Source organism: Lachnellula hyalina, assembly GCF_007821495.1.
Source record: "Lachnellula hyalina strain CBS 185.66 chromosome Unknown contig00251, whole genome shotgun sequence".
In the NCBI taxonomy this organism is placed as follows: domain Eukaryota; kingdom Fungi; phylum Ascomycota; class Leotiomycetes; order Helotiales; family Lachnaceae; genus Lachnellula; species Lachnellula hyalina.
In genome coordinates, this window is record NW_022157365.1 from 3,849 (window position 1) to 18,998 (window position 15,150).

The window sequence follows — 15,150 nt, forward strand, 5'->3', positions numbered from 1 at the left end:
CTTACTTTGACTCTTGTCATTTATAATCATGTTTCGCTAACTTGAATACTTACCCACAGCTTTATTCATGAGTAAGAGCGACTGGCATACTGGAAGAGCCGTTGGGGACCTTTAGTGACAATTTGAATTGGCGACTAGAATGGTTAGATTATGTCGATCTATGGTTCAGAGACGAAATCCACATATCCAGCAAAAGTCAGATAAATATAATACAAAGTCTCGTCCTAGTACTTGGGTCAAAATTAATATGTTCATGTAAAAATACAGGTGCAGTCCCTAGTGTAAATCCGCAGAACAGCAAGGAAGATGATAGTTAAAGTAATCTTAAAGTGAGAGAGCCTTGTATTTCGTCAGATAGAGACTCTCTCAGTGGCGCAGAGTATAGAATTGTGGAGTAAAAACAGTTTCCACTGTTAGACTTAAAAAAGCGAGTACCGTTCTCTAAAGATTCCACTAGGATTGAATAAGTGCACCCGGGCGATCTCATAAGTAAGGTCAATGGGCTACATCATTAGGACGTTATGGATGTATGCAAAATCTGTCAACACAATCTGCGATCATTAACATTTGCTAAATGTAAAAGAACAAGACAAAAAACAGCTAATCTTATAAGTCTGTTGTAGTTGAAACAGAAAGTGTTGTACAGAAAGTGATGTTCGAAACTCCGTAGGATCGATTTAAGAAAATAGCTGACTACAGCTTTGCAGACCCCAAATGACTGAGAAACGTAAAAATGACAGATGTGCAAGGGAATTGTGTCGAATATTCGAAGGATCTGCGATAATGGCCTCATTTTTTCTCAATCCTCCATGGGTATCTTAACTCCTAACACCATTTCCCGCCCAGAAAATACAAATCACCGTAGCTCAGGCTCACCCATCCAGTCCGGTTCTACAAGCCATACTCTCTCTGTATTCGGGGACTCTCCTTTCAGTACCACAGCCCTGCTCTTTCTTCTCTCGCCATCTGGCAGGATTCCCAAGCTACCTCTTGCCCGATCATCGCGAGCATAGACTTTCAGTCCTCGTACATGTGTATCCTTTCCATTCTGATGGTTCTCGACAATTTTGACTTGGACCAAGAATGCCCTCAATGTCTTGCCATCTTCGCCGCCTCCGACGTGGTCCAAGGGCACGTCAATCCAGCCTATTGGCTTTTCGAATTCAAGGGCGGAAAATGGGATAAGGTCATGGTAGCCTGTGCCTGCAAGCAAGGTTATTCGTGTAGGTGTGTAAGATTCATCGGCGCGGAAGTCGAGGAAGATGCGGACTGAGAGGATGGAGACGAGGCGGGAGAAATGTATGTTTAGGTGATGTGGTTGAGGACCGTCTGATCTGAAGGCGAGGGAGTGTATCATTAGCATAATGCCCATCCAACAAAAACAAGCATAGCATAGCTCACTGCCAAAAGAGGTTTGTATCATCATCTCGCAATGCTTCAACACCACTGCCCGGCTTACAACTGCTGACCGTCCAACTTGCCAGGTTCCCAATCTCCTTCAGTCCCAATGCTGCCGGGTTGAAAGGTGTCTCGACCTCCATAGGCACTGTTGGACGGCGGAAACGATTAGCATACTGCAACGCTATGACTCTCCGCATCCACTCCTCCTGATTTGCCACTCTAATAGGGAGGGGGTATGGGTATGGTCGAACCCGAACAGGTCTGTGATCCACTGGGGTAACGGGCGGGCCACCCAGGTTAAAAATACGGAAAGGAGGCATTCCTAGTATTGAAGGGCGTGTATTTCATAGTGTAGGATGTTGATGTAGATGTAGATTCCATATCCAGAGCTGCAAAATCGAACTGCACGAACCTTCTTCGATTTCTCCTTCCTCCTCCACATCCTCGTCCTCCTGCTCATCATCATCCTCGGCTTCCACATCATCATCATCCTCGCGAAACTCTATATCTCCGTCGTGTTCTGCGCCTTCCCCATCGCTGTCGTCTTCATCGTCAATACCAATATCAATATCAATATTCCCGGCATCGAGGTCGGCTTGATCTGTAGTCTCGTCCACAAGTGGAGTTACGGGCATTAGCAGTTGCTGTGGAGGAGTGGCATGGTTGGAAGCGTCGTAGGGATTGGCAGTGCGTGGTCTGCGAGTTCTGCTTAGACGCAGATTCGAATGCGATGGGTGGTGATGTGGAGAGTTCGCGTGCGGAGTGGGTGTCATGTTTCTAACGATTGCAATATTGCGTACAAGTGCCTGTACTTGGGCGTGGGCATGGTGTTTTCAGGGAGACGCGACGACAAAGAAGACTTGGGATCCGATCACGTGCAAGTACAGTACTCGGGTACATTCCGTATCGTATTCTCCAGGTAGTTCTGACCTCATCCTTCCTTAGCTTACTTTTCAATTATACATCCACATATTTCTCTCCTCACCCTCACCTCACCACAACAAACTATTTTCACTCTGCAGTTCTAGATCCAACACCTAGTCACCACTACTTGACTAATTCTTCTCAAACCGCACCAGCCGTTCGATTCCAAATTTCACCGCCCCACCACTACGTACCGAGTATTGTACGAAGTAACTTTTGCCTAACAACACTAAATAGACTCCTCAGCACGCGATCTACATCATCGGGAATCTCCCCACGACATATCATTGGACAGCCGTTCCCCAGAATCTTACAATGCCCTAGCCTCTCGATTCCAAACGCCCATCGGCCCGCACGGGTAGGTCTATTGCCGCGAATATCAATCGGAGCTATCCAGAATAAGAATAACATTCGATGATAGATTGTGACGTTATATACTTATACGTGTCCCGAGCCCGAGCTCCCCGAAACCATATAAGAGGTAGTTTTACCCTTCAACATGTATTTTCGTAACTCTTCAAGAAACATATTGTGTCAAACGTCCTACTTTCAATCAAGAATCCTTGGTGTCACGTTTTCCCCACATTACATCTCTTAGTCCACGTTTCGACGAAACAATTTACTTCAACTTAGCATATATCACGTTTCATCGCTGTTGTTATATCCAACGGAGAACCAAAACCTTTTCTTATTATCCACTTCAACTTCCTACCCATCATGGGTATCAATCAGTGAGTTTTTCCCTTCATTGATCACCTCCTTGCTTACCCGTCCCCCTTCTCCACACCACTAACACCTCTTCCCCGTTCAGATGGCGTCTACGCCGCCAATCAGTCAAAGATCTCCACAACCGCCAATCAGAATTATATCAAGAGTATCTCAAGCTCAGGGAAACAGAAGAGCGGAATTGGAGGATAGGCTTGCCATGTTATGAGGAAAGAGAGGGTGTGAAGATGCCTGAAAGGGTCGGAGTTACGGAAGAGCCGTCGGAGGCTAGGAATCGAGAAGCGACTGCTGGGCATGCTAGATAAAGTGTGGTTGTGCGGATACATGGCATGGAGTTACAGGACACGGATTGATGGGTTAAAATGGAGTTAACTACTGAGGTGTTCTACGGCCTTGCGACAAAATGTGTCTGTTATATTGAGAAGCTTCAGGTGAATTGAAAAGCGGCACCAATTTATAACGTGCCAGAGGTCGTGGGTCAAAAATCCGTGCTGGTTTTTCCTATTCAGCGTCAAGAAAGAAAGAGTCCACGGGTTATCATAACGCCGATCTATTCGCTTGCTTCAAGTCTCAAGACAGCCTATTCTACTTCGCTAAACATAATCTTCTCCCCCTGAATAACCAGCAAGCGCTTTTCTCCAGCTGGAGCCCAATTTACAAGGAGAAATGCTCCTCAATTGTTATGCCACTCTTCATTTCTGCCTCTGCTTTTCTCCCGCCGTAACGTCTTTCAGTCTTCAATCCTTCAGACTACAACTCTGGTTTACGTCGCTTCGCCGCAGACCTGGCTTGCTTTCCTTCCATCTCCGACTTCGACTTATCATCATCAGAACTCCCACGGCGGCGCTTTGACGGCTTGGTTGGAGTCGAAGGTGCGGATTGGGATTGTAAATGTCGTGGTGAACGTCGCCGCGTAGTAAACCTGGAAGGGCCTGCTATGCCTTTGACCTTCTTATTTGGGCCCGTCTCCATTGCGCTGTTGGCTCTTTGTCTTTTCTTCAACTTCGACCCCTCTGGCGTTGGTGAGACTGGTAGAGTGTCTACCGGTTCGCTCGTTGAACGTAGGGTGTCATCGGCTACGTCCAGTAAGTGTCCGAACGGGACTTCTTCCGTGCCTTCCCGCACCCCGGTGTTCAATAGAATCCAATCTTCAGCATCCCCATCCGAAGACTTCAAACCCGCAGTTGACCAATCGTCAGATTCATCATCCGAAATTAGCAACACGGCAATTGATGGTGATGCCGATTTCTTGTTTTCTGCTCTTGTGTTTCTTTTGAACGGGACCGAGGCAAGCGGCGACATAGGTTCTTTGCTTCTTATTATTGGTGGCAGCAGCAAAGGGACCTCAAGAATTCCCATGTTCTGCCCACCTCCGCTTGTGCTACCCTGACCGGTATTGGGGTGTCGATCTATGTTCCGAGGTGTTTTAGAGCGACCCAAGTTCAAACCACCCACACTCGTTAAAATCGGATCAACGGTGTCGTTGGCCGTAGCCTGAAATTGATCTCCAATGTCTGTAATAAGGCTGGAAAAATGCTCTCCGACTCGATCTGGGCTCGATACTGGAGAGGGGGGTTTCGTTGGGCTTGGAGTCCGGCTTGGGGTGGAGTCGGATTCGTATTGCTCTCTTGGTTGTAGCCACCCGCTGTTGTGATGCGGAGAGTTCATTGCGAGGGACTAAGTATATCGAGGAGCTCTTCTACTCCTAAAGGCCGACGACAGGACTCTGAACTGTGGATGGGATTTAAGATGCAGTATGGAGAATAGGGAACAACAATGTGTATAGTTGTTCGGCAGTGTGTTGGGGGGCAGGAGTAAAGTAGGCCCCAAGTAAGTTATAACAGGGAAGGAGCGAAAGACATGCAGCCCTCAACACCATACTTTCTGCATATCGTTGTGTCCTTTTTTTGTTCCACTCAGTGACAGACATCTAAACCTACATTTATGTCTGAGAGTGTGTTCGACTGCCCTGGCGTAGTTGCAACAGGACCTGGGTATGCAGCTGCTTTTTCAACGCGGGTTCTGCTCCGATTTAGTCACCAGCTCTAGGATTGACTAAACACCAGCGAACTGCTCAATTTTTGTGACTTTGTAAATAAATTAGCTAATTAGTTAATTCTTTTTTGCTCGCCAATACTTTCAGATTCTAAGTGATGCTATTCGGACTTTTTGGCGTCCTTTTTCTACTTTGCTACTGCTATTCCGTCAACCCATATTTTGATAGAGCAAACCTCACTCCTATTAGCGGTAGCCCTCTCGGATTTAGTGTAGTTAAAAACTTAATTGGCAAGTAAAGAAGCATTGGTTAATTAGCTGGTTTACTCACAAAGTTATGGGAATTGATCAGTAAGCTGGTTTATTAACTACCTGTATGTAATTCGCTGACTTGATTGATCAATAATTTTCTATAAAAGGTGGCAACCACTCTACACACTCCCGCTCCAAACTTTTCACATTCGCATCCATTTGTTCCTCGGCGCCTACTACTACTTTTCCGTCCAGATCCCTCAACCCCTTCTTGACTTCATACACCATCTTCGCCCTCCAGACATATGCGCCGAACTGTTGAAGGAGGTCTAGATCGTATAGCTGGCCGCTCCCCATTCTGTTATTGTCACCCGTTAGCTTATATCAGCACATAATATACTCCTCTACCTGGGTACATTTGCAAGGCGCCGGTTCTTCAGCGTACCTATTACATTTAGCCAAGTACCAGATCAGATCTCTCTTGCGCATCTTTTGTATCCACCGACCCGTGAGCTTGATCCTGCTCATATATACATACAACCCCATATCGGAATCGAACATATCAGAGACCCCAAACCAGCTCCGGAGCCACCGGCGGACGTCTCTTTCGTTGGTATAAGCGCTGCAGGGAAAACAGTCGAGGAAGGTATTGTAGGCAGGATCGTAGCTAGCTTCCGTCCTGAAGAGCGATTCGATGTGGGACATGGTGACGGTATTGGGGGAGAATGCAGAGTGCACTGTGCACTCCCGTGGTCGGGAAGGAAGACAAAAGGAAGAAGAATAAGGGGGAGATGTTTCTGATCTCTGAAACTTTCTGATAGAAAGCCCGAGCATGGTCAAGTTTCGGTAGGATTGTTGCCTCTCTCTGGAGCTTTCCCTTAGTACCAGACGGATCACCGCGCTGTATATATCGGGTTGCGCTTCGTGGGGGCCGAGTTGTTCTCTGATGATCATGAAGCACTCGACAAACTTGTATGCACCCATACTGGGCTGGACCTGGAACTGGAAGCCGGGGAGCTGTGGGTCTGCCATGGTGCTCGAAGGATGATGGATACCGAAGAGTCGGGTTGTGTTGTGGTGGATGTGGTGTTGATGCGACGTGGTGTGGACGTGATATCGATGTTAATATGTTATTGTTATTGTTTTCCGTCGAGATGGCAGCGGGGATTGTCCGGTCTCAAGGTCTGCTGAGGCAAAGATAGAAGGAGCCACGGCGGTAAGGGTGAATAGGTAGAACCTCAAATAACAAATAGCAAGTAAAGCTTCCAATCCAAGCGATTGGCGAAAATGCAAACTTTCGTGTTTGATCCCAAAGCCTACATCGGAAGTACGTCTTGAAGTGTAAGTTAGAATGAGCAGTTATTCTGGCTCAAACGTCAACAGACTGTAATACCTTTCGTGTCTACCACGTCAAGCTGGAAGGTTTGGTGGGATAGATAATGGAATTTCAAACATTTGGGAATTTGCAGTTTTAGTTTGAGGTGGAGGGTGCAGAAGAAGACTAGCTGCTCTTAAACTCATCAAACAAAGGCTCTGATAATGACAATTGCAAGTGAACTTTTGGTAGCTTTCCGATGAGAAACCTCAGCTGAATTCCTTCATCATGCCAGAACTCATCGCGTTCAGCTCCCCGTCCTTTCAGAAACGACTCTCCCCTGCCTCTCTCTCCACATCTTACTACGTCGTCTTTGGACTTGCCACGCAATCTAATATCTCAGGGGGCACCTATTTTTGCCAAGTGATTAGAAGAGTCTGAAATAATGCTGTCTATCAAAAGACTCACAATCTGATCCGTGGAAACGGTGCAACATGCAGGATGTCCAGCATCAATCTCCCAATTGCCGCAAGTGAATCCCTCCTCGTTGCCCTGGATAGTGCTGTGTGCACGCTGACCTTGAACCCTTCTCAGCTTTACTTGGATTGGGGTAGTTAGGGGCAACATACATCCTGCTCCGATGCCGCCAGATGTGAACTCCTTGCAACAGCCTCCGATGTTGTTTCCTGTTTCGGGACAGACAAAGGCAGGATAGACCTTCTCGGCCATGGAGCCAGAGAGGAGGGCTACCCCCATGACGAGGAGTGTGAGTGTAGTCTTCATGGTGAGAATAAGTCAAGACTTGTGTTGGTGGTACAATGGTTATGTGAGGAGTGTTGTGTATGAGAGAGGAAACCTACTTAAGCGGGGACTGCCAGAGGTAAGGTACCTCTATGTAGAACAGCAAGACCAACTAGCGTGGATGATTTTGGTGAATTGCTATGTGAATGTCGATCGTCACAGTATGAAGGAGAATCGAACCCAAAACACTTAGCCCCAGATATCCCAACTCCGTGCCATACTTCCTCTGAACTAAAACGTATGATAAATATGCATTTCCACACCCATTCTTACAAATCTAAAGTGATCCTACCTACTCCTCTCGACACGCAACTAAGTAGCGCACCCTTCTTTTCATCCTGTGATAATCCAGTCCCTCTGTGCTCGACTTTCCCACTACACACCTCCACCTTACAAGATCCGCAATTGCCGACTTCACATGTACTAGGAATATCAAACCCAGCTTCTCGCAGCACATCCAAAAGCGAGTCTTCCGCTCTGACATCCAAAGTGCCTCCAGATTTGCCTAGCTCAACCGAGAATGGATCGCCAGATGTTTCGACCACGAACGCCTCGGAATGGATGTTGGATAGTGGGAATTCGGCGTCTTTGGTCGCCGCGGTGACGGCGGACATGAGACGATCAGGCCCACAAACATAGACATGAGTCCGGTCGTTTTGCTTTTCAAGAATACTAGGGATGTCCAATCGCTGGCCTCTCGATCCATCCAGAACTGTGCAATTTTCACCGAGTGTCTGTATGAAACGACTAAATGCCACATCTTCAGCTGAGCGAACAGCATAATATAAATGAAACGGCGAGCCTTGCTCCTGGAGGTGCCGCACAGAAGCTATAAACGCAGTGATGCCAATCCCACCCGCTATGAGAATATGGCAGTCTGCACTTTCCTGCACAGGAAAGTCCGACTTCATATCGCTGAAGGAAAGAATATCTCCCGGCTTGACAGCTTCATGGAGGTATTTTGACCCTCCTCGAGATTCTTCACTATCGAGCGCAACGCCAAGTTCAAATCGATTCGCATCTCCATCCACGACAGAATATGCCCGAACCAGCTTGTCATCCTTTCCGAGCTTCACTCGGATGTGTGATCCAGGCTCTACCTTCGCGGGCTGTTTGATTACAGTCACAGCTTCGAAGATGAAAGAATGTATCCTGGGAGTCTCTCTCATCTTGCTGACAAGCCGGTATCGAGTCCACTTGAGCACCATTCCGTCCCCGCCCTGAAGCCTCTGCTTGTCATCTATAAAGAGTTTCTTCGTCAATCGGTTGAGGAATATGTTACGAATCTCATCGCTCAGTTCCGGTAGATATGCTAGGTCCTTCATGGCAACCTCATCCTTGATCTCCCTGTACAATTTATTCTGCACCTTTGCAATAGTCCACAGGGGGTGTTTTCGCTCCAGCAGAACAATTTCATCTCCAGCCTGAATCAATCCTTCTTTCAACACCCTGTAGTACCACCCCGTCCGCTTCGCATTTTGGCTCCTCAAACTCATATCCTTGACTTCAAACCGATGGTTCAATTTATAACAAGGGGGTCTCGGCTTGCTGACCTGAACCACGACCTGCGCTCCAAAACTTAAGATATCCCCCACGCACACAGTCTCTTCCGTCATATTCCCACTGACAATATTCTCTCCAAAGGCACCCACCTCGAACAGATGCGCACGGTCTGGGAGCTCCTGTCTCCATAACTTGTAATGCTGCGAATCATAATGATGAAGCGCGTTATCGGGACCCGCGTGACCTTCCCACGCACGTTCATCGTCCCCGCAGCGTTGGAAGTATACTTTGATGGGCTCTGATTGCGGGCTTTTGAAGATCCCGGAGCTTTCTCCAAACGCGGGCTTTAATTTTCCGGTTCGGACTTGCTGTATGGTATCGATGTGCCGTGGAAGAGTATTTAGACTGACGTGGTCGGTGATAGAGCCCATGTTGGAGATGCCCTTGAAAGCCGTCAAACTAGAAAACAGCCGATTGCTGCTGCGGAGAGTTGATTTGTGGTTCAGCTTATGACTTTCTCATTCCCACCACAAACGGGCTTGGAAGGATTTAAACTCTCGAGTATTAATGGATATATTTCGAAGCTATCGACGGGTTCGACGGAAGGTGGCGTTCTCCGAGAATTCAGAGGGGTAGGCAGCAACAGGCTAGAGAACGAGCCTCAGAACTACGTCAGAATGTATGCGATTGCGTTGGTCTATTCCAAACATGATTAGAGGTATATTCAACATCTTCAATTCGATAGAATAGCTTATCTTTGAATGGGAATGATCTCTTAATGTGCAAGATCAGACTCTGACAACCAAAAGTGGGCTTCATGTCAAGGTCACGGGATCTCTGTCCTACACGGGTCAGTATCTCTGCCAGCACCGCACTGTTGCCTGAATATCTTCCAAATTATTTCCAGTGCTGTGTAGTATATTTATATAAGAAAACCAAGATTCCACTCGTCCACCAGATGCCAACCTTTACGCCAACCTTCCCCCCTTTTCAGATTAGCCGACGGGGTACAAGCGAAGCTGTTCCACAAGCGAATTAAATATCCATTGTCAAACTAATATGAGTACAATTAGACTAGTAAGTTACTTTAGACTTAGCCACGGACAGTCAAAGCTTGGGATGCGAAGCTGTCATAAAGAGTTTTACAGAAGAGATGAGAGGTTAGCTCCAGTTGATATTCCCAGAAATCAATGCGCTGCGCAAGGTGCAGATCGTTGCATTTCCTTCGTTGAAAGTGCCGCCATCTTGTATCTCAGCTGCGCCATTTATCCAACCCCTTGTCGAAGAGCTTCCCTACTAAGCTTGAATTGCTCCTGCGCCCTAATCGTTCCCAAGATACATGGCTTGCTAGGAAAAGTAGTGCAACAAGGATATATATGTCTGCAATCATCAAGTGTGTCAAAAGTTTCGCGTCTTATGCTGATAGCTAGCAATTGGCAGGTGGAAATTACCAGTAAGGTATTTGTACTTATCGAACAGGACTCGTTTGAGGTCATAGAGGTGATCCAAGATTGGAGATAATGGGCTGGAACTTGACCCAGAACCAGACATGCGCCATCTAACAAAATTTGGGACCAGTTTCGCAATAAGTCGTTCATATTCATCGGCTCGCGGCAGCAGTCGATGTTCTGTTTAGGTTGTGCTCTGAATAAAATATCCGCTCGAATGTTCTTTAACGTACGTAAGCCTATTATGACCTTACGGAAATCATCCTGACAGGAGTAGCTGGCAGCTCAACTGGTGGACGCGTAGTTGGTAACTCCCAAAGCCTCGGCATGGCTAAACATCATTAGTCTGATATTCCCATTGATAACGAGCCCATTTTTCAACAGGATGTCGGAGAATAAAAGTTGGTAACTCTTAGAACCAAGAATGAAACTTTCCATAATCTAATCCGCAAGAAAATCGAGCTTAGAATATGAATAACTGTTTTTACCTGGGAGTTCGAATCTAAAAGAACTTTTCTTGGAACCTTTCAAATGCACGCTAGGCAACTCAGATATGCTTTGCTGGTTCTTCTTTTCGCACGACGCTCTTTTCCTCCTCTTTAGGATTTTCCAGGCCGCGAAGACGAGGAGTACCCAGGCGACCACAGCCACTACTGATATTGGGACTATCAGCTTCTTATATGTCTTGTCTTGGGTTGCTTGAGCATCGGACGCCGATGACGGTGTGGTGGTTGGAAGAGGAGTGTTGGGTTCGGTAACTAGACTTGTTGCTGCTGGAGGCCTTTCGGTCTCGGTACTAAACACTTGCATGACGGAAGTTGGAAGCTGGGAGGATGGAAGGTCTGTTGATGGAGTAATTATGGAGGAAATGAGAGTACTTGTTGGTGAAGTATAAATGGTGAGTGCGGTCGCGGATGAAGCAAAAGCAGTGGACAGAGCAGGGGCCTCAAACACTGATGAGGGCGTAAGTGCAGAGGATAACGCCACCAAAGAATTCTCGTCATCGTGTAGACATGTAGTCCCATTGCAGCTGTATCCATGTGGACAGCATTTCCCATTGCACGATTCAAGCGGTGAAAAGTCTATAGTCTTAACAGTAGCTTGAGGATGTGCTGTAATGTTCTGAAGCTGGAGATCACATGAAATCGGGGCGAATGTTGCACAGCCTTGGGGATCTTCACAGCAAATGACGCCTGTGGTCTCGGTGCCGTTGGAAATGGGTATGCAACTGTCGGCAGAGAAGCAGCATACGCTACTAAGAAAAGTGCCAATGAGGCTTGAACATTGAGTATAACTGCTATCGAGACACATTTTATATTGTTGAGGCGGGAATGCTGACAAGAAAAGTGGGTAGAATCCGGATAGAAAGAATTATTGGATATCGGAAGTCATTTGAAAGAAAGATTGGAAGGATTTGGAACTCCGATCCGTGGCCGCGGCTTCAAACATGCATAAAACATTAATCTGCAGGCGACCGCTACATTTTCTGTCTCTGAGATGCAGGCTGCACACAAATTATCTCTGAGGAACACACAAATAATAAAAGATGCCTCGATACAAGAGGTATTATGGAGGGAATAACCGCGAGCTGTAGGCTAGGATATAACTAAGTAATTATTATTATTAATCCGTTAAGAATATAAACTATAGTGTATTAAGTAAGTATATAGAAACGGATGCCATTCTAAGATATAGAAGAAACCCCTATTTATAAGTGGTCGCAGCATAACTGCAGACTAATTCACGTGATTTTCGGGCGATGTCAGCCCCACCACAGTATTCGTTTGGGGCTGAGTAAGGAGGAAGTAATATAGCGGATGATACATGTACTCGTTTCAAGAGCTTGAACAGCACCTACCCTGCAGCCTCATTTTAAGCTTCATTACTACACTGCACCGCCTCCCGAGAGCCTAGACCTCGCAGGGTTAAATCGCTACGTGGGGAACGGGGGAACAAAAATACCAAAAGACACAGAAAATCCATAGGAAATCAGAACGAAACGGCTGTACTAGTAGCTTAAATATGCCTGTCTTTAGAAATTATTAAAAACTTGACCTATATTCTATGTTTAATTATTATATAGAAGATAACTCGCATCAAGTTTTGGAAGAACAAACTTTACTCAAATTTTCTAATTGATTTGTTGAAGGGTTGCAGCTCGCTCTAGAAGACCTTTTAGATGCAATGTTTGGCACTTACGCCTTTTCCCCAGGAGCATCATTAAACCCCAGTCCCTCGATACCCCGCGCTTCCCTTTCCAGTTCCTCTAGCTCTTTCTGTTTCTTCTCTTTCAGAAAGTTACAAAACTTACTCCCTTCCCTTATCACATCGCCCTTCCACAGGAACATGAAAGGGATGACACACATGCCCAAACTCAAAAACCCAAGTAGACTACATGCCCAAGCCACACCGAGTCTTGCAAACATGGGCGTCGCAGCAAACGGCAATACCGCACCAGCGAGACTGCGACAACAAGACGAAGCAGCCATGGACGAGGCCGCGAAAATCTCATACGCGTCTGTGAGGTAATTCAGGAGCGCCATGAAGATGAGCACGAAGCCCATTCCAAACGGGATGCCTGCCAGCATCGGAACGTAGAACGGGACTTCTGATCTCGCAGTCCAACCGAGCCAAAAAAGCGACACGACGTAGAGAGGTCCACCTACACATGCTAGAGGCAATCGCCGGGCCTCTTCTTTTCGCGTCCATGCCCTGTTCTGCTTCTGCGCATTCCGCAAAAAGCCATCATACCATAGGAACAGAATGACTGCCAGCACGCTGCCCCCACCGATGGGGAGGAACATCAGGCCTGAGACGCCGGATGATTGTCCGTAGATGCCTCGGAAAATGATGGGGTACGCCTCGAAGAAGAGGTAAAATATGCCGTATGCCAGACTGAGATATAGACATGTGGCTAGAACAATGAGTTCAAAGCATATCATTCGAAGGGGGCGAGTGAGCGTGACAGTAGCCATCTGCTTCCAACCTTTCTTCTCGAGCTCGATAGGCGCGAAGATGTTGGGGTTATTTGTGCTTTTGCGAAGTTTGGCAGCGCGCTTAGCGAGGAGGGTTGGGCCAAAGGTCTCTGGAAGAGTTGCAAGAGCAGGCAGCGTGGCGCCCGCGACCATGAGACCAATCCAGAAAGTCCAGCGCCAGCCTTTAACGGGTGATATGAAGCCGGATATGATTGGGGCAATGAGAGGACCAAGACATGTTCCCTGAAAATGTCAGAGCTTGTATATAGATAGTGGCAGGCAATGAGAACGCGGCTGGGTGTAGGAGGAATGGGTGGGGATCGAACTAACCGACATGAAAACTGCCATTGCCCTTCCTCTAGTTACAGGATCCTCATAGATGTCTGCATACACCCCGCCAACAACCGATATTGGGCTACTGGCATTGACTCCGGTTAGTAGCCTAAATATCAACAGCGCTGCCCAATTTGGAGACAGAGCGCAAGCCATTGTAAAGATTGTGTAGGCGAGGAATGTAGAAGTCATGATTGCTCTTCGCCCGAACGTCTCTGATAGTGGACCGAAAAGTAATGGACCAAGGACATAGCCAATCAAGTACATAGAAATCGGTAGAACTTGAGAATATGACGATGTGATGTGGAAGTCCGCGCTGATGAACGGGATTGCATTGGAGGGAAGTGAAGACCCCATGGTGCTGTTCACAACCACAAACATTCCTATTGATACTATCCACGCCTTTTTTCTCTACGAGATGGAAATATCAGCAATTGTCTCTTGAGCAAACGATTCCGTGGGGGAAACGAGCTGGCGTTCACTGAAGTATCTTTAAGGCCCATAATGGTAACAGTTCAATGGGTCTTCCAAATAGAGCAACAAAATGGGCAGTAACGTACGGATGACCAATTGTATGGATTTTCTGAGTCATTTCTCTCCCAGGAAATAACCTTCCTCTGGGTTGAGGCTACACTTGTGGCGCTCGAATTTGGCAACGAAGTTATCTTATTGTCGGCTGCTTCCACATTGTATCGTTGTTCTGCATCCGATTCATCAATGCCGGAAACGATTCGGCTCAGCCTGTTGTGAGAATCTGCATCTTGTAAGCCGGTGAAAGAATAGCGACATCTCGGCGCGGAAATAACTCACGAGCCAACCGGGATTCAACGTCACGGGAGTCGGCCATTCTCATGAAGGGTTATGATGTTGAGTTGGTTGTTATTTCTGCCATTGACACTGAAAGACGACAAAAACGAGAAAGACAGAGAATAGGGAATGTGTGAAAGGAGGGTTAGGGTTAATGATATGACAGCACTGGGGAAAGGAGTCGGGGCCTGCGCCAAGGCGTAATTGATTGCTGCTAATCCAAAAGTAGTACATACCCGTCCGTTGTAGTAGATTTTATACCCGCAAGCGAAGGATCGTGTTGATCTTTACGAGCTAAAAGGAACTTAAGGAAGGTTTATTGGACGAGGAGGTCCATGGAAAAGTAATACGGTGCCGATAACCGTAAAGTTAAAACCCAACCCAACCCAACTACCAGAATCGTCGTTGGAAAGAAAGAATATGTGAGGCATCAGTCAGCGAAGAGGATCGAATAGTAAGCAAGATAAATGTGTCGACCCGGCAGTATTACTCCCTTTCACTTGCCCTCTCCACCCAGGAAGTAATTATATTGCAATCCATCAATTCCTTGCCAAAACCATAACGCGGCAAGACGTGAATGGACAGACGTCTTTGTGCACTCCTGACACCTTGTATTACACAATGTACGCACGATATATTAGAGGAGAACAGCGAGAGGAGAAGTGGCCAT

The 15,150-nt window shown here is 46.9% G+C and overlaps 3 protein-coding genes across 3 annotated transcripts; all 3 read right to left on the reverse strand.

The window, feature by feature from the left end:
• Positions 1 to 856: 856 nt before the first annotated feature.
• Positions 857 to 2,174, reverse strand: Anapc10 (Anaphase-promoting complex subunit; the record flags this gene model as incomplete). The annotated part of the gene is made up of 3 exons (XM_031153907.1): positions 857 to 1,334; positions 1,402 to 1,723; positions 1,814 to 2,174. 3 exons carry the CDS (start codon positions 2,172 to 2,174, stop codon positions 857 to 859), a joined length of 1,161 nt encoding a protein of 386 aa, XP_031001372.1.
• A 5,509-nt stretch (positions 2,175 to 7,683) lies between these two features.
• On the reverse strand, positions 7,684 to 9,348 carry pht2 (Phthalate 4,5-dioxygenase oxygenase reductase subunit; the record flags this gene model as incomplete). The annotated part of the gene is made up of 2 exons (XM_031153908.1): positions 7,684 to 7,691; positions 7,740 to 9,348. The coding sequence occupies 2 exons, from the start codon at positions 9,346 to 9,348 to the stop codon at positions 7,684 to 7,686; spliced, it is 1,617 nt and encodes a 538-aa protein (XP_031001371.1).
• A 3,218-nt stretch (positions 9,349 to 12,566) lies between these two features.
• prlG_5 (MFS transporter) lies at positions 12,567 to 14,476 on the reverse strand (the record flags this gene model as incomplete). Its single annotated transcript, XM_031153909.1, has 3 exons — positions 12,567 to 13,583; positions 13,671 to 14,084; positions 14,234 to 14,476. Coding segments are annotated over 3 exons (1,674 nt in total), but the record flags the coding sequence as incomplete, so codon positions are not given.
• Between the last annotated feature and the right edge of the window lie 674 nt (positions 14,477 to 15,150).